At 37.7% G+C, this 19,469-nt stretch overlaps 2 protein-coding genes across 2 annotated transcripts; one reads left to right on the top strand and one right to left on the bottom strand.

The window, feature by feature from the left end:
- The first annotated feature begins 2,251 nt into the window (after positions 1–2,251).
- LOC122017982 (inositol-tetrakisphosphate 1-kinase 3-like) lies at positions 2,252–5,796 on the top strand. The gene is made up of 10 exons (XM_042575714.1): positions 2,252–2,795; positions 3,083–3,164; positions 3,408–3,440; positions 3,793–3,913; positions 4,139–4,231; positions 4,350–4,469; positions 4,550–4,726; positions 4,814–4,869; positions 4,960–5,044; positions 5,452–5,796. Exons 1-10 carry the CDS (start codon positions 2,620–2,622, stop codon positions 5,592–5,594), a joined length of 1,086 nt encoding a protein of 361 aa, XP_042431648.1. The 5' UTR covers positions 2,252–2,619; the 3' UTR covers positions 5,595–5,796.
- Positions 5,797–6,715: 919 nt separating this feature from the next.
- Positions 6,716–8,564, bottom strand: LOC122016403 (putative F-box protein At1g23770). Its single transcript, XM_042573685.1, has one exon. It carries the CDS (start codon positions 8,484–8,486, stop codon positions 6,963–6,965), a length of 1,524 nt encoding a protein of 507 aa, XP_042429619.1. The 5' UTR covers positions 8,487–8,564; the 3' UTR covers positions 6,716–6,962.
- Positions 8,565–19,469: the final 10,905 nt, after the last annotated feature.

The raw sequence follows: 19,469 nt of genomic DNA, 5'->3' as shown, positions 1-19,469 counted from the left end.
CCTTTTGTTGTGGATGTGAATTCATTTTCTCATTCATGTGCATTCACTTCATCTCCTTCCTCTAGCCATTTTTGCTCTCCCTCTCCTTTCCTTGGCCGAATCCCATAAGGTGCTAGCACACCTTGTTTTGGTTATCTCCACCTAGTGTGTTCGTGTGGATACGTATAGAGAAGTATCTATCCTTGATACTTTCGAGATCCGACGAATCTTGGACGAGCGGGATACGAAAAAGGGCACGCATCGAAGGTATAGATCTCTTCCATGTAGATCTAGGAGTAGATCTAAGTTTTAGTAAACTCGTACTCGTATTTAAATTTTTGAAATCTATCCTTCGCACGAGATCCAGTGGCATGGGTGATTCGGGGTTTCCGCGAAGCGAAAACGCGATTTTTGTGGCCCGAATACCCAACAAAAATAAACTAAAATTTAAAATTAATATTATTAAAGATAATTTAAAATTAAAAGTGATCTTTTAAAAAAAAAATAATAGAGAATATTAAAATATCATAAATTTGGGGCTCCAATAAAATTGAAACCATAGTTATAAACATTAGTAGCTTGTCTTGAATGTTTTGAAATATAGAAAAATATTCATTGACTTATACAAATATAAGTGAAACACAATCTACAAAATGACTTTAAAATTTAAGCATGGTTTATCAACATATGAATGTAGATTTATGCTAACTTACTATAACAAGGTGAAATTATAATCTCAGCGATCCCTTTAGGATGACTTTCTACTATTTGAAAGGAAGGGAAATCACGAGAAATTTATCTAGTAATAATAATGTATGCAAGGATGGATTAAAACAATCAACAGGGCATTTCGTATTGCTAAAAAGCAATCCAAATCTATTGACAATAATACTTTTGTATAAACTAATATAATTGCGTCAATCCATGGAAACTACTATAACAATAAAATTGATTATACGTTAAGAATCCATCCATATAAAGAGTTTTTTTTTTTTTTTTTTTTTGCTACAATTGAATTTTCCATTGTATATACTCCCACTTCAAGAGTACTGCTTTATGTCCTATGTAATATAATATTGAACTAGTTAAATGTTTTGCACAACCACTTATTTCATAAAATTGTTAGAGTTATTTAAGAAAAAAAAAATATGTATTATGCTACTGGATCATCTATGAAATAGCAAACGCACAATGTCTAAATTTGACAAACTCGACCTACCCAACCCAAGTGTGATGGGAGTGGATACAAGACTGAGCAAGTACTCGAGCACAACCTCGATCTCATGGGCCTATCCCCGACTCAAATTAGAAGGTCACAGGTCATGCCATTTTGACTCGATTTGAGCCATCTTCTAAGCTAATTTATTTGGAAAATAGTTTACACTAATATACTTTTATTTCTAAAAAAATCATTTTAATAGAAAAAATATATGGTTTTTTCTACTATTTAGATGTGATTATAAAATATGTTAGAAAATATTTTTTCTTATATTTGCTGGCATATTTGCCAGAAGTGGAACCAAGCAATTTGGACAGATTCCGCCAAACAAATAACGTGGCATTCCGTATACTGCCCCTCATTTTTTATTTTTTTAGTTGATGAACTTTTTCATCAACCATTAACATAAATTGAAATACATTCAAAACGGATTAATCATTAGTCCAGTGATATCAACACTCATTAAGAGAAATTAATCTATTAATTTATTAAAATTGATATTCGATTCTGAGATATATGAAAAAAAAAATGCCTGGGACATTATATCAATCATACTTGAAAGATCGACAGGAGTCATTCACCATCACATGAATAAATTATTCATGTTTTTGTTTGAAACCAATGGCCAGGGGAAAATGAAAAGAAAAGAAAAAACAAAAGATCTTGGCATTGCCTTTCATGGGAAAGCATCATCTTTAATTGCAGTCACACACATATGACACGACTTCCTCTTCGACTAGGACCTCCCTGGCCTCCATTGCCATTTCTTGCTTCTTCAGTTATTTTTCTTCCAAACAAAAATGAACCTCACACTTGGCTCTACTTCAGAAACTACCTCCAATTCGATCAATCATATTGCTCCATATGTTTTGGACCATAATTTGCACGGGCTTAAAATTAAATACAAGCTTTTTAAATTTGTAGAATTAATATATTTCGCAGGGAGGCACAGCCACACTTTTTTCCTGAATCATGGCTTGTTTCTACATCAGTATATGATGCTTGTATTTGCCACATTGTATTGATGGGTAGAGAGAGGGTTTATCTATGGTTGCTGTTGCAAGTTGGAATTCCTGTGCACTGATATTTTCTACCAAGGGAGTAGAATTCATTCATTATGGTTTTAGACTTGTCGCTCCTGATGTTTGATCACACAAGGCCACTGATGTTTGAGTTGGAGGAGCCGTGAGCAAATTTCATATCTCGTTTGAATAGAGAGTTTCAGACTTAGAGCCGGTGCACTGTCCTCTAGTTTCAGAATCTGTGTGGCGTCTCGGAATGATTGCAGCTACTTGTTTGACTGACCGTCTTCTACAAATACCCGGCTCGCAAGCCTCACAATTATCCCCTCCCCCTCTCCCTGCTCTCGCTTCTCGTCCCCTCGATTCCAAACTCTGGCTTTTGTTTACGCCGGCCGGAGAATGAGGTTCGACCTGGGAATCCCCGTCCCGTGGAGTGACGAGGACAAGGAGAATGAGCAGGTGCACCTGATGTCGTTACCTCATCCGCCGCCGCAGCAGAGGCTCATCGTCGGGTACGCTCTGACATCCAAAAAAGTGAAGAGCTTCTTCCAGCCAAAGCTCGAAAGATTGGCTAGGTGAACCTTATTGACCTTGTTTTACTTCTTTCTGTCACATGGCTGTTCTTAACCTTTTTGAACTGTGCAATCAGATTTTTTTTTTTTCTTTCAAGTTTTCTTCTGTTAGACATTAATTAATATTACATTGCTAACGGTTTAGTTCATTGTTTACAAATTGCATCTGATTTGTCCCCTGATCTATGCTATGCTGCTGACTTTTTGATGAGACTGATTAATTTTTATTGCATCGGATTTAAGATTTGCAAGTCGCTTCCATTTCAATGTTCATGTATTGAGACATGCAGGAAGAAAGGGATTATATTTGTGGCCATTGATCAGAGCCGGTCTCTTCTGGATCAAGGTCCTTTTGACATTGTTCTTCACAAGGTCAGTAGTCCAAAACTTGATGATCTTTCATTTAATCACTCAGAAAAACTAGCCTAAGAATGATCAAGGCTAGCACTAAACTTTGGTAGATAGATGAAAGATCCTTATTATGAAAACAGGCAAACAGACTGTAGGCATTTTCCTTTTAAGAATTCCTCTTACTGGCACTTTTTACGATCCTTGAGGAAATGCATTCATCCAACTTTTCTTATCAATCTATAATTTTTTTTTTTTTTTTTGCAGTTAACTGGAAAAGAGTGGCAACATGTTCTGGAGGTAAATAAATAAAAGTCTTCATTCTTCCCTCTTTAGCCGATCCGGATAGTTCATCATCTAAATTGTGCTCATTTAACCAATCTGAATGATAATAGTTCAGAGTAATATATGGATTGCTAATGAGAGAATACGGTACTTTGAGCTATTCTGTACTGTGAAAACCCTGCAGAATCCATTGATTTCTAATTTCATGATTGTCGATAGGATAAGTGTCAAGATTTCATACATCTTTGTCCATTCTCTTACTTTTCGATATCTCTTGAGGTTGCATTTAAATATGCATGACTTGGGATTTCTCTCTCTCTCTCTCTCTCTTTTCATGTCTTTACCCTCTTTTCCTTATTTTTTGAAGGATTATAGGGAAGAGAATCCAGGAGTTACTGTTCTTGATCCCCCAATTTCCATACAACACCTTCATAATCGACAATCAATGCTTCAGGTCGTAGTCGATTTAAACTTGTCGGACAGCTATGGTAATTTGTTTTAGTTTTGCTTCTACCCTAGTTTGTTTCATCCAAACTTCATTTGTTAAAGAAATTAGTGTGTAATATATCACTTGACTAGAGAATTTTTGAGGATTTTGAGATTCTCTTTGCTAACTTTTAGTAGGCATCAAATATTTATTTATTTATTGCTTTTGCTTCTAGTTTCGAACAATTACAATCGAAACCCAGTCGAAATTTTCAATTCTTTTCCAGGTAAAGTTGGCGTTCCAAAGCAATTAGTTATTAGCAAAGAACCATCATCAATCCCTGAAGCTGTTAGAAAAGCTAGGCTTGGTCTGCCATTAGGTAATGCCCTCCTTCAACATCTTGTTGCCTTCCTATTTTTGAATCAAAATATCGCATATCATGTTCTAAGAGAGTTATGTCTGTGATCAACTCATAATTCTTTTAATTATGCATGCAGTTGTTAAACCATTACTGGTGGATGGCAGTGCTAAGTCTCATGAGTTATCACTTGCCTATGATGAGTTTTCATTGTCAATGCTTGATCCACCCTTGGTTCTTCAAGAATTCATTAATCATGGTATGTGATTTTTGGATGTTATCTGACTAGTTAGTCTCTGCATATATTCCTTCTAAAACATTTTCCTCACCGTTTCAAAGGTGGTATTCTCTTCAAGGTCTATATTGTTGGAGAGGCAGTAAAAGTTGTTCGTCGATTTTCCCTTCCCGATGTCGATAAGCGGGAACAGTTAAGCAATAAAGGCGCTTTTCGGTTTCCTAGAGTTTCATGTGCAGCAGCATCTGCAGATGATGCCGATTTGGACCCTAGTATTGCAGGTAGGAGCTGTGCAATTCGTGTGGTCTCTATGTATACTGATATTCGGCAGTAGTTTGTCACTGATTTGAACTTTATAATCGATCTAGAACTCCCTCCAAGGCCATTGCTTGAGAAACTTGCCAAGGAGCTCCGTAATCGACTGGTCAGTTGGATTCTACTGGTGTCGTATTGTACCGAATAATGTTTTGTAGGCTAGCATAATATAATCCCGTCTCGTGTTTATCACGTATAGGGCCTTCGATTGTTCAACATAGACATAATCAGAGAGCGCGGAACAAGGGACAGGTTTTATGTTATAGATATCAACTACTTTCCTGGTAAGTGGCCACATGTATGTTTTGGTCTTTCTCATTCATTTAGATACTTTTACCATATGGAATCAAACCATGTTATATTACTGAACATGACAGCTAAGTATTTTCCTAAACCCTAAACCCTAAATCCTAAATCCTAAATTATTAGTTAGTAACTAAAGCATCTCATTTTTCCACGTTATGCAAATTGTACCATGCTTTAACAGTTCATAGAACTGCATTTGCGCAGGAAAATTGTTTCTTCTCGCACCAACTTATTCAAATAATTCTCACATTTTGTCACTAGTCCATTTGGAGTTTCCTCTATAGTTTTGAATTCAATTGTTCTTCATTGTTGATCGAATGATAGGTGTTTATATAACTAGTCTTGCTTGTGTTTCTCCTGAGACAAGTTACTTATATGGTTGCAGGTTACAGTAAAATGCCAGAATATGAGCACATATTTACCGATTTTCTTCTCGGCATTGGACAGAGCAAGTATAGAAGGCGACTTAGTAGCAGTCGAACGTCTCGACCAAATCCCAAAACTGACGAAATTGCGTCCAGCTTCTAAATGCAAATGGCTCGAGAATACATTTCAAGTCATAAATCTAAATCTTTACGTTTGTCATGGTTTTATTTATTTTTTATTTATTTATTGGCGTTTCTTTGTTTATTTTTCTAAATAATGGCGTGGGCGTTGATATTTTCGGTAAGAAAATTGTAGTTTGCAAACCTAGAGTAATGGCTTTGTCAAATGGAATTAACTCATTCAACCCGCTTAGCCCAACCAATTTGATTGGTCCATTCAGACGAACCTGCTTGATAGGTTCATCCAATGTGATCATCTTGTTTGTCACCAGCCATCTAGCTCGTTTAGCTTAATCAGCCTACTCAACGTGCTGGGTCTACTTAAGTTGTTGCCTGCCTAGTTCACATCATAATATAAACTTTTGAATGCTTAAACACTTATATATTTGATGAATGGAATGAATAAAAAAATAACTATTATTTATAAAGAAAGTCATTCTTCCACGAGAAACTGATATCCTAAATTAATTTTTGCAGTCAGATTAAGTATTTATTTTGTGATAATTTGTATAGTATGGTTATTTCCATAAACCAAGCACTGTCGGTTTTGTTTTACTTACGGAAAGATAAAGGGGAAGCTAGGAAAAAATTCCTTAATTGTTCCGTTTTCTTCAATTTAAGGCTATGCCTACTCTTGAAGGAGAGGAGGGAGGAGGGGGAAGCGAGGAAACGGGGAGTGAAGAGAAATATTTCTAGGCTCTAGAAAAAGGTTAGCACTTGAGCTCTTTAGAATAGGTGATACAGTGTTCATCAGATAGGATGATGTGTAACCAAATGAAAATGATGGAAAATCTCGACAATCATCTCCAACAAAACGAATCATAATGGAAGCCATTTATTAGGTTATCTATGGAGTAAGAGGCATAATTTGCTAATATCCTTAATGAACAATAAAGTGGTTCTTGCCTATTTGGAGGACAAATGGGTTCTATATTTTGTTAATACTTTAGCATTTCTCACTACCAATCATTTAGTGAGGATCTAATTTAGGAGAAAATAATACATTGCACTTACAAGGCAACCTCTATCTAGGCAAAAATCAATTTACTTTCAAGGCATTTAAAACCTATAGTTGGAAAATAGTCAAAGACTACACCACATGAATTAAAGAACAGAATACTCAGTGCCATATTGCATATTGCATTTCCAAAACATGACTTGTATATAAAACATTGTTGATGGAAAGACAAATCAGAAACTGAGTTCAGTTGATATGCTATACATGCAAAAGCAGTTATTTCCCTAGCAAACTTATGAACAGAATGAACCACTGATAGCATCTATGAATAAGAAGAGGGTAAAAACTATGCAATGTATCGGCTTATTGAACAACTACTAAGATGAAAGCATTTTACCCAAGGAACCCTGGCTCATTGCCTCCGAGGTTGCAATTAGGGGAGAAGTTCCTTCGACCCCGAAGAGGTGCAAATCCCAATCTCGGACCACCCGGAATCATACTGCCAATTTCGGGGAACCTGTCATAATCTCCCCCCATCATCGGAAATCTTTGTGGAATAAATGGGTCAAACCGCGTATTCCGCATAGTAAATATGTTCCTTTCAGTCCTCTTGTCAGCATTCTTTTTTCTCACCCAGTAATTTGCATATTTATCTTTCCAGCTTCTTCCTATAAGTAACCTTTCATCAACATCCCCAAATTCCTCAAGAAACTTCTTCTTCCAAAGATCGTTATTTGATGATAGAAACCTCAACTCAGAACAAGTGCAGCCAACCTTAGAAACATCGATGCCTGAAAGGAACTCGAAAATCATGATCTTAAGATCTGTAGGAAGGAGCATAAAGCAAGCTGGCGATTGCAATCCATTCTTGTGACAGAGATCAATGAGAAGAGGCAATGAGAGCATATCCTTGACAACCTTCCACAGTTCAAAAATCTCTTCTTCTTCAGATCCACTGAGGGAATCAAATGATGAGGACAATATAGGTGCCAACTTTGGCAGATCAAAACAGACTCGGTAAACATCCGGATGAGCTCCACTCAGGAATCCATAAACCGTGGCATAATTCCCCATCACCGAGAACCTCAATATGGCTGCCTTGGCGTTCCTTCCATCACGGGCTTCTGTGAGTTCAGGAAGAGTGTAATGAATTGAAAAGTTAGAAGCTTTTGATGACCATCCTTCAGGCAATCGAGATCCATAGCCACTTCCACCATCATTAACTACGAAGCCTGACTCAAGAAAAACAGCTTGGATGGTGATCACAAGCCGCCCCAAAATGCCCTCAGTCTCCCCCTTCTCGGCTTCCATAACCCTCTCAAGAAAACAAGGAACCGAGAAAGACTTCCCCGTTATCATGTCCTCTACGTCTACCTCCATTTTGTCATCTTCTTGAATTATTTCCTCTAGTTGAGATACAATCGGCTCTGTGGCTATGGCGGTGGAATTATCTGGAACCAAAACTTGCCCAATACTCGAGCTATCTGCATTTACCTTCGAAGCATGGACGGGGGAAGACAATAGAGCTAGATTCACAGATCGAAGGCTTACCGATGCATCACCGTCATCCCCGAGATTATCCATCAGCGAAACCGGATGAAGATTCGATATTCCCATTGGAGAGGGGCGACAGGACGCCGACGGGGCTAGTGTTTGGGAGTCGGAGGCAATCGAGAAGTAAATGAGGTCGCCAGAAGTGAGCCCGATAGCTTGAAGGGAGTCCTGGTCCGATGAGGCGAAAAGCTCGTCCTTGCGGTTGAGGGAGAGGCGAACCGACTCCGGCAAGATCGAGGAAGTCGAGGCGGCGGTGGAGAGGGCGCGAGCGACGAGGGTTTTGAGATTGTTGATGGAGCAGGAATTGGGGGCTTCGATCCTCAGGGTCTCCTTCGTCGCCATGGAGCGGATCCGAAGCTTCATGCTTTCTTCGATTGGAGCTTGGCTTGGCTTGGCGAGAAAGAAACGCCTCTTCTTAAGATTCGTTGTCTAAAAAACAAGTCAAAATTGTAGGGTTTTGAGTTTTCCAAATTATTATATAACTTTTTTTACATTAAACATTTTTATATATAATTTAGGTATTCTATAAGAGGACGGTCGATCCCATGAAATGCCTATCAAATAAATTCAAAAAATATGGATGGATATCATGGAGAAGAGAATTCTATAAATGGACGGTCTATAAGCTTTATATTAAAAAAATAAATAAATAAATAGATGAAGACTCCCAACGCAATTAATAGTAAACTCCATGGACGTTCAAAAATATCCAACATCAAATTAGAACCATCGTTATATGAGAATAAGTCCCGCCACGTTATATGAGAATAAGTCCCGCCACTTTACCACTGAGTTATATATATATATATATATATATATATTCAGGGCTATAAAGCTTACCGTTTTAAGGTAATTTATGTCGGAGATTGCCTTCCCTAGATGGGCTTCAATAAGGTAATCTATATATATATATTTCTTAATATTTTCAGGGCTATAAAGCTTACCGTTTTAAGGTAATTTATGTCGGAGATTGCCTTCCCTAGATGGGCTTCAATAAGGTAATCTAATCAATAAGATATTTTTATTTTATTTCTAAACTTATATTAGTATTTGATTATTTTCAACTACCTTTTCCAGCATCTCTCCTTATGGTAGTGGCTTCAAAGCAGCATCCTTGAATACCTTTGGAATCTATACATTTGGAATCCCCTTTTTTTTCTCCGATTTCTTCTCACCTTAATTTATGTCTAATAATAATAATAATAATAATAATAAATAAATAAATAAATAAATAATAATAGATGACCGAACAATTTCAAAGATGGACCATGAATTATAAGATAGTCTGGAGATATCTTGTTATCTTTGTTGTCACATGACAATGATGCAGATAGATTTTTTTTTTTTTTTTAAGTGTTTTACGTATTTAAGCATTGAGTCTTAATTTTAATGAATTAATAAATAAATTTTTCTTAATAGATGATTGATTTAAAAATATTAGGCTGAGGATAGTCTATTGTAAGTGCTTCTTAATTTATTTTGATGGTGAATAATGATCTTGTCTGAAAGTCGAAGAGACGAAAAGATGGAGATGTAGCGCTCGCGCTGACCTCTTGTGGACTCCGCTCGGACCTGTAATACAAACTACGTCAGTGCCGAGCCAAGGAAGGGGTCCCCAGCGTTAGCCCTCTCTGACGTTCAAGTCAGTCACCAACGATGAAGAATAAGACGTAGCAATAAGAAGACTGTACGCCAACAGTGAATATCGCATACTTCCACTGATGCTTAGATCCCCCTTTATATAGAGTTCCGGTAGCGCTCGTGCACGCTTCCCAAGGTAAACACGCTTCTCAAAGCTTCCCCTGAAAAGACTTGTCAGTAAAGTTTTCCTGACATAGTACTTTAACAGGCCGAGCATATCTCTAAAGTGACAGTGGAAGCTTCCGCCGTACGATCTTCTGTCTGTCTATGCCCGATGTCAACGGCATTAACTCCCAAAAGGATGTCGTTGGATATCAGAAGGAGTGTACTATAAGGCCAAGCGGGTCAATCGCTCGACAGGCCTTCTGCCGCTCTAGTGACCCGTCCGATCGACCAAAATCTCGATACTCCTTTGTGTGTTTGCTCGACTAAAGTTCCACTCCGCTAGTTAAGACCTGCTGCCAGGCCGAGCTAGGTAGCCGCTCGACCGAAGTTGAATTATGTCGATGTCATGCTCGGCTGCCTAGCTGAGCAGGGTAGCCGCTTGGCAGTAGTTCCATCTACCAATGATGAATATTGGTTCCTTATCGAGCGGGGAAGTCGCTCGATCGGGCGGCTTCTGCATATTGTCTTCATTGAGCGTCAGTCATTTGACTTCTACATGTGTTGAAGGTAGCGATGGTTCAGGGCCTTCTCCCCCGGTCGGGGCATGCTTCGCCCGACTGGCCGATGTCATCTACGCGTTGACCGTTTTAATTTTGACCTCCACCGTGGTAACGAGATGGGACCCTTCATCATCACCGCATCAGATAGAAAACTTCTATGAATGAGATCAATCAAATTAATTGATAATAATAAATAGATAAAAGATTGATAAACAAATTCAATGATGGACCATCAATTATAAGAGTATTGAGACAACTTCCTGTCCCCTCGGATGGGTCTCGTGGCTAGCACATGAGGTGTTCCCATCATGAGGTCTGAGGTTTGAATCTCGGTAAAAGTCGAGGTAAATGTCTCCCTTATGTGTAGTCACTATACCAAAGGCTAGTAGTCGCCTGTGATTTACCTCCTCCCTATTAACCCAGGGACGGATTGACGGGGTCACTAGGGACGAACATATTCACCTTTTGTCATCATTGAGACAACTTCCTATCCTGGGATAATGCTAAATCCAGATTAATTTTAAAATATTTTCTTATCCAAGATTTCATTTCTCTCGTGAGACTCTCATGAAAAACTCTGATGGACTCGGGGATCCAACACTGTTGGCAAGCTCACGAAGTCAAACTTGATCATGAGTCGCGGTCATAGCCTAATTAACCACCAATCGATGATCATAAGCTTGTTGTTTGGCTACAAATTATCGATTGTAGATTGTGTGCGAGCGGTAGTCGCTGTCACAGGCTAGTTATGAATCACAACTGCAAATTAGCCACAATTTGCCATGTTGACTTGTTTGTGAATTTGTAGTCATGCTGCGTGGATCATGGTTGTAAAGTAGACTTGTGTGTGTATTTTTTTTATTTTTTTTTTTTTGAGGGAGGGTCATTTCTGACTGTGATCCTTTACCTTAATTATTTTTTTAAATAGTACCTAAACTCTAGTATTTTTTTTTTTAGGTTGAAATGATATTTTTGATAAGCTAGTAGTCAAGAAATTAGGGTGAGAACGAAATAAATGGATTTATGTAAAACAATTTTTAATGACGATATGAGCAACTACAATAGAAGAGATTGGTATTTGGTGCACTAGGGCTTCCAAACTGTGGACGTGGTGACATAGAGGGAGGGAGCTTCAATTTCATGAAAGAGTCGCTTTTTCAATTTTTTTATTATTAGAATATTTTTTTAGTTTTTGTTAAAAAAAATAGAAACTCGATCCAATTAAGAAAAAATAAAGCAGTAGACTCGAAGAATTCACTTCCTATTTTTTTTTTTAAAAAATAATTGTATATAATGTAAAATATAAAAGAGGAATAAGAAATATATATAATAAAAAATATAGTACCCATGAATAAATTGATGAGAGATTTTTTTTAATGCAGCAAAATTCTTTTGTGACAAAATCTACAACGAAAAGTTTTCGTCACTAATAAGGCATCGTCAAATTTGGCAGCAAAGGAAGAAAATTTGTCACAGATTTTGTGACAAACTTATTTTTATCGTAAAATTCATTGTAATTTTGCGATGAAAATAAAATTCATCGCAAAATTCACAAAAGCAAATATGTGACGAAAATAGTGTTTCATCACAAATTTGTGACAAAAGTGGATTCATCAGAGTTTGTGATGAATTCATATTCGTTGTTGATTTGTGAAAAGAAAATTTTCATCACAAATCTGCTACGAAAATATTTTCGTCGTAAATCTACGATGAAAATAGCTTTTCTTGGCCAATTTACGACAAATATGAATTCGTCTCAAATCTGCGATGAAACACTATCACATATTTGCATAGTGATTTAGTTCGTGACAAAAAAATTTTCGTTGCAAAATTTATCACAAAACTAAAAATTTTTCCTCAAATTTTTACATTTTATCATGTATACATTTGTAACCAAACATGTTTAATTGAGATTAACATACACAAAATTCATACAACACATCATATCCATACAACACGTAGAGATACAAATACTCAAAAGTTTCCTAACTAGAAAAGGCTCACATCGTCGATGACATTCAATTTTGCCACGTCTATGGACATATCATTAAGGGATTTATCTACACTAGATGTCATGCCCCATGACCGAGGATCGATCGGGAACTGACATCGGCGTTCAACCCAAAGTTCGAAAACAACCAGTCTTGGTAGTATAGTAATTGCTACATAAAGTCAATTTTTACATTCCCAACATAAAAAAATACACTGTTTTCACTATTTGACGAATTAAATTACATTCTCTTAACTAAATTAAGAAACTCATAGTTGCAGTAGAATTCTAGTCCTCCTGTCCGTAATTAGAGTCGGTTCACATCACCAGAACTCAGCTTACTCTCTATCATTGATCTAATTCTCAATACCACTTGTCTCTAATTGAAATGAGTTGTAAGAGGTGAGTGATTTGGGAATCACTCAGCAGGGGGGGATAAAACATAAATACTGAAATTCTTACAAAGTAATAGTAAAAATAACAAAAAAAAAAATCTAGACACAAATTTTCACATGGGCACTTAAATTAAATCATGTTCCTCATGGCTTAATTGATATTAGATCTCTACAATTATCCCTCCTAGTATGGTTATATACCATTAGACTTTAATATACAGAATAGTCCTTCGTCTCAACACCTGATCCTTTGAATCCACGATTCAAATCGGGATCTTTTTGTACTTCAGGTTTTCCCTTAAGTTTCCTTGAGTTACCAACGGTAACCTTCTTTCAGGATATGACTCGGGTCCTCCACATATCTTCTCAATTGAGAGATATGGAAGACATTGTAGATTCTCGATAACGTCGAAGGTAAGGTCAGTCTATATGTTAGGGTACTGACCCTTCCTAAGATTTCAAATGTTCTAATGTATCTAGGACTCAGCATTCTTGATTTGCGGAATCTCACCACACTTTTCATCGGTGATACCTTTATATGTACTTCCTCACCAATATCAAATTCTAAGGGCCTTCATTTTGCATCAGGCCAACTTTTCTGACGGACTTGGGCCATCTTTAGTCGCTCTCGAATAATTTTCACCTTACTCACAGTGGCTTGTATAAGCTCTGACCCCATAAGTGTTTTCTCTCCTATTTCATCCCAGTATAAAGGCGATCGACATTTTCATCCATATAGTGCCTCATACGGGGCCTCCCGAAACTGCTATAGTAGGTTTTATTATAAGCAAACTCGATTAAAGGCAAATGGTCAGCCCAATTTGAACTAAAATCTAGCGCACATACTCGCAACATATCTTTGAGTGTTTGGATGGTTCTTTCCATTTGCCCATCGGTTTGTGAATGGTAAGCTATGCTAAGAGTAACTTTAGAGTCCATTGTTTGTTAGAAGCTTTTTCAAAATCTGGACACAAATATTGAATCCCTATCAGACAAGATATCGCCACTCCATGAAGTCACATTATGTTATTCATATAAAGATTTGCTAGCTTGTTGAGAATATTATTTATGCCGACTGATATGAAGTGAGCAGACTTGGTAAGTTTATCCATAATTATCCATATAGCATCATGACTCTAGCGTGATCTCAGTAACCCTACCACAAAGTCCATTGAAATGTGTTCCCATTTCCATTTTGAAATTTCTAATAATTGTAAGAGTCCTCTAGGTCGCTAGTGATTGACCTTCATTTGTTGATGCACTAAACACTTAGTTAGGAAGTCTACCACGTCTCGCTTCATTCCACTCCACCAGAAGCTTTTCTCAAGTCTTTAGACATTTTTGTGCTTCCGAGGTGAATTGAGAATTTAGATTTGTGTGCCTCAGATAGTACTTCCTTTCGGAGGTTGTCAACATTTAGTACACATAGTTGTTCCCTCATCTAAACTGTGTTATTACCATCTACCTGAAATTATGAAGATTTTCCCTCCTATGCTTGGGCTTTGAGTTTAATCAAATTAGGGTATTGGTTCTAGCTCATTTTGATTCTTTCGTGTATGCATGGTTCGACTGGCACTGAAGCAAGAATCCTCTTTTCTAAGTTTTTTAGGCTCAAACCGTCTGCCACTTTGTTGGCTTTTCCTGGATGGTAACTAATAATGAGATCGTACTCCTTGAGGAACTCAATCCGCCATCTCTACCTCATGTTTAGTTCCTTTTGAGTAAATAAGTATTTGAAGCTCTAGTGGTCGGCAAAGATTTCACATTTAACCCCGTATAAGTAGTGTCGTCAAATTTTTAAAGTGAAGACTACTACTACCAGCTTGAGGTCATGGGTAGGATAATTTTGCTCATATGTCTTTAACTCTCTTAATGCTTACGCAATCACTCTGCCCTCTTGTATAAGCATGCACCCAGGCCTCCTTTTGAAGCATCACTATAGACAATAAAACTCTTGCCTTCAGTGGGTAGAATCAATATTGGTGTCGACGCTAGTTTTCCTTTTAAGGTCTCAAAACTCCTCTCACATCTCCATCCCAATTGAACTTGAAATTTTTCTGGGTGAGTTTGGTCAGAGGTATGGCTATGGAAGAAAATCCTTCGACGAATTTCCTATAATAGTCAGCTAATCCTAAGAAGCTTCGAACTTCGGTAACTATTGTTGGTCGTAACCATTCTACTATCATCTCCACCTTCTTTGGGTCCACTGATACTCTCTCTACTGATATGATATTGTTGGTGCGGCTAGCACTAACGATTTAACCTAGGTTTTGATGAATGACAAATAGGTTAAGTTAGTCTTGTTGTTGTCTGACACTTTGATCAAGTGTGCAGGAGAAGTCCAGACAGGTCGACGGGCTGACCAGATGTCTGGCGAGAAGTCCAAGCGGGTCGACGGGCTGACCAGACGCTTGGCGAGAAGTCCAGCTAGGTCGACGGGCTGACCGGATAGCTGGCGAGAAGTCCAAGCGGGTCAACGGGCTGACCGGACGCTTGGCAAGAAGTCCAGACGGGTCGACGGGCTGACCGGACGTCTGGCAGGTAAGTAAGGTAAGTCACTGGAAGGGAGTGACTGCGAGGACGCGTTCCCGGGAAGGGAACATTAGGCGTCGATCCGGCTTAGATCAATTTCGGATATCTAAGTCGAGATCGTGACTAGATTCCAGTCTCGGAAAGACGGAATCTAAGTCATACTCTTGATGCTAATTTTTATTACTTAGCGTATCTGTAAAAATGTGCTAACAAACTGTACTGCAGGGTTTATTTGCCTCGGACTAACACTGTTTTGCAGGTAGGAATGAGGTCCGGCGAATGGCTCCGGCGCCTGAGTCCGGCGCCTGAAGAGATCCAGCGCCTGTGGCAAATTTTATCCGGTGACGACGCTGACACTTGGAGCATGCTGGTTGGGAGTGTTATGGACATCCGTGCGCCCGGAAGGGATCCAGCGCCCGAGCAGATATAAAAGAAGCCCTGTGCAGGAGCTTCAAAAGATCGGTCTTCGAGAACTCGAGTCCAATCACTCACTGCTCAAGGCCCAACGACGTTCACAAAGCTCCGACGACTCACTCCGGTTCTCTTTTTAATTCATTGTTTGTCGGTTAGCTTTGTTTTCTTTCTTTTCATTAGCAATATTTGTACGTAAATTGTAATTATCCGAATTACTAGTGAATTGCCCAACGAAAGTACTCAAGGAGTACGGGCCTTCGAGTAGGAGTCGTCACAGGTTCGAACGAAGTAAAAATCAACAGTGTTCATCTCTTTACTTCTTTACTTTTCCGCTGCGTCTTAACTCGAGATTTTCGAATCGATATTCACCCCCTCTATCGAATCTAACGGTCTTACAAGTGGTATCAGAGCCGGTACCGCTCTGATCCAATCAGACAGGGGGTGAAATCATTTTTTTTAACAATTCCAAACTGATATTATTATCTTTTTGGAAGATTTTTTTTCATTGCATTTAAAATCTAAATTGGTACAACACCAACTTAGAGTTTCTATTTCTCCCGCACTGCTAATCCAAGACGAAGTCTTGGGATTTTTTTCCAGTTAATTTAGTGTGTGCAGGATAAGATGTCTCAACAAGAAGGCTTCAACACAGTACGTCCTCCCCTATTCAACGGGGATGACTTTTCGTACTGGAAGAGGAGAATGGAGGTCTACATGAAGACAGACTACGACCAATGGATGAGCGTCACAAGGGCTTACAAAATTCCAGTACAACTCCGGGAACATAGTAGACCCTGAAGACTGGACAAATGATATAAAGAAAAAGGCATCAATTGAAAACAAAGCCATCAATACTCTACACTGCGGACTAACACGAGAAGAACTGAATCGGGTCGGACCGCATCAAAACGCTAAGGAGCTTTGGGATAAACTGATCGAGCTACACGAAGGAACAAGCGACGCGAAGGTAACAAAAAGAGATTTGCTATTAAATAAAATTTTTAATATAAAAATACAGGAAGGAGAAACGGCAAGTCAGCTCCACGCGAGGGTCAAAGATATCCTCAACGGTCTCCACGCGATAGGCCACCAAATGGAGAACCGAGACTTAATCAGGTATGCATTAAATGCTTTCCGCGAAACAATTTGTGGGCATCAATCGTAGATGCCTACAAAATTTCAAAAAATTTATCTAAATTAAAATTGGATGAACTCTTTTGTGAATTAGAACTTCATGAGCAAACTAACGCCGGGGTCAAGAAAGGTGTAGCTTTATTTGCAAGTTCCTCTAAAGAAAAGAAGAACAAGCCCGAATCTGAAGAAGATTCCGATCAAGACTCTGAAGACGAAGAACACCTGGTGAACCCGGTAAGGAAAATGTTCACCAGGAAAAGAGAAGCTTCACAAGAAAGAAGATCAGTTCGCCAGCCGACTCAAGAAATGTCACATGTTTCGGATGTAACAAAAAGGGGCACTACAAGAACGAATGCCCAAGATTGAAACTTGACAAACCAAAGTCAACAAAGAAGAAAGCCCTCAAAGCAACATGGGACGATTCCTCCTCAGACGAATCGGAGGGAGAAAGGCAAAAGCACCAAAGTCACCTCGCGCTGATGGCTCGCGAAGAGGAATCGGAAGACGGGTCCGAACCGAATCGAGCCACGAGTCCGCACTGCTTCCAAGGTTCCAAGAGGTATACCTAAACTTAAATCGTAAATTCTTTAGAATTATCTCGTGTTTAAATAAAAATAAATTAAATTGGAAAATAAAAATAAATCGCTTCTTGAGGAAAATCAAAACCTCAAGGAACAATTAAAAAATTCGAATCCAACTCAAGATCGAACACTTGAGGAGGAGAATTTATCATTAAAAAATGAAATTAATAAGTTAAAAGAATTGTTGGAAAAATTCACAACAAGATCTAAAAATTTAGATTTAATTCTAAATAACCAAAAGACATGCTATAATAAAACCGGACTTGGATATAAGTCAAACTCAAACAAAACCTTTAAATCATTATTAACCCAACACAAAGCAACTAAACAAGCTTGGGTCCCGAAAGCGTGCTTAACCACGCAAGTAGGACTTAATCAATTCTATATACCTAAAGATAAAATACATTATATAAACTTGAATAAATCAGATCAAAAACTAAAATATAAATCTAAATTAAAATCAAAATTCAAAACTCAACAAAATTTAGATTATCACCAAGTTGATTATAACTATAAAAAGAATCGACACAAACCCAAAATCTAAATTAATGACCAATAATTCAGGGGGAGGCTCCAGAATAGCTGGCACCTCCAAAACTAACCTACCCGACAGGGTAACCCAAAACAAACTAACCCGGCAGGGTAATTAGGATTAGTTAAAGAGAGACCAAGTTTAACTTGACTCATGGTACTGGTGAAGTTTTTGGATGATAGTACGTTAGGGAAGCTTGGACATCGCATGTCTAGAAAGATATGGCTTCGATATGGTGCATTTGGCCAAGTGGAACTGACCGAAGCTACCCTTAAACGAATCCTAACCAGTTAGACCAAGATTTAGTACTAAGTTCCGTGGATAGGACTATTCAGAAAACTTCGAAAGGTTGGTTACTTCTAATGATGTCCATGTGACTCACCAAGCTTAGAAATTTATCCGAAGAATGCCTATTTGTGGAAACCAAAACTAAATCTGAATCTAACACACGTTAAACCAAAACTCCATAATTAAAAATCTAATTTCATCTCACAAAATCATAGGATTCCCTGATTGATAATATAGATCGGGTGAGATGAATAAGGCTTAAAAATTAATTTCAAAATTTTAATTTTAAACTTAAAAATTATTTTCAAAATGTTAGTTTTAAATTTAAAAATTATTTTCAAAATTTTAACTTTAAACTTAAAAATCAATTTCAAAATAAAAAAAAAAAATTGATTGATTAAAAATTGATAAACTAAGACTAACATAAAAATCCTACTTGTTGTAGGAAACCAAGTGGATTTTGGACAGTGGTTGCTCCAAACATATGACTGGAGATCACACCAAGTTCACTCAATTAACCTACAAAAGCCTAGGAACAGTTGCCTTTGGAAACAACGGTAAACTCAAGGTAATTGGTATAGGTAATATTGAATTAAAAATAGATTTCATAATTTCAAATGTTCTACTTGTTGAAAATTTTAAATACAATCTTCTGAGTATAAGTCAATTGTGTGACACTAGGTATAAGGTAAAATTTCTATCCTCAGAATGTTTGATCAAACATGTAGATAATCCAACTATAAGCCTAAAAGGCTTTAGAAAAGACAATATCTATGCCATCAACTTAACCACCTCTTCAGTCAAGTGTTATTTAACAAAAAAAGAAGAAACCTGGTTATGGCACAGAAGAATGTCACACACACATTTCAGAAACATAAGTAAATTAAATGGTCTAGTTAGAGGCTTACCAAAATTACCTAACTTAGATTCAACAATATGTAATGCTTGTCAACAAGGCAAACAAACAAAATCTACCCACAAACCAATTAATGAATCCCAAACCAACTCAGTCCTAGAACTTTTACACTTAGATTTATTTGACTCCCATGGGGTCAAATCAATAAATGGAAGTCTATACTGTTTAGTTATAATAGATGACTATTCCAGGTTCACTTGGGTCAAATTCTTAAAAAATAAAGATGAAACCTTTGAAATTTTTACAAATTTCTGCAAA

Source organism: Zingiber officinale, chromosome 8B (genome assembly GCF_018446385.1).
Source record: "Zingiber officinale cultivar Zhangliang chromosome 8B, Zo_v1.1, whole genome shotgun sequence".
Classification (NCBI taxonomy): Eukaryota; Viridiplantae; Streptophyta; class Magnoliopsida; order Zingiberales; family Zingiberaceae; genus Zingiber; species Zingiber officinale.
This window is presented reverse-complemented; position numbering and strand designations above follow the sequence as displayed.

Coding starts and splice junctions, on each gene's coding strand:
- LOC122017982 (XM_042575714.1), top strand. CDS start 2,620: ATGAGGTTCGACCTGGGAATCCCCGTCCCGTGGAGTGACGAGGACAAG. Junction 2,796..3,082: donor AAGCTCGAAAGATTGGCTAG/GTGAACCTTATT, acceptor TGAGACATGCAG/GAAGAAAGGGATTATATTTG. Junction 4,232..4,349: donor TAGGCTTGGTCTGCCATTAG/GTAATGCCCTCC, acceptor TTATGCATGCAG/TTGTTAAACCATTACTGGTG.
- LOC122016403 (XM_042573685.1), bottom strand. CDS start 8,486: ATGAAGCTTCGGATCCGCTCCATGGCGACGAAGGAGACCCTGAGGATC.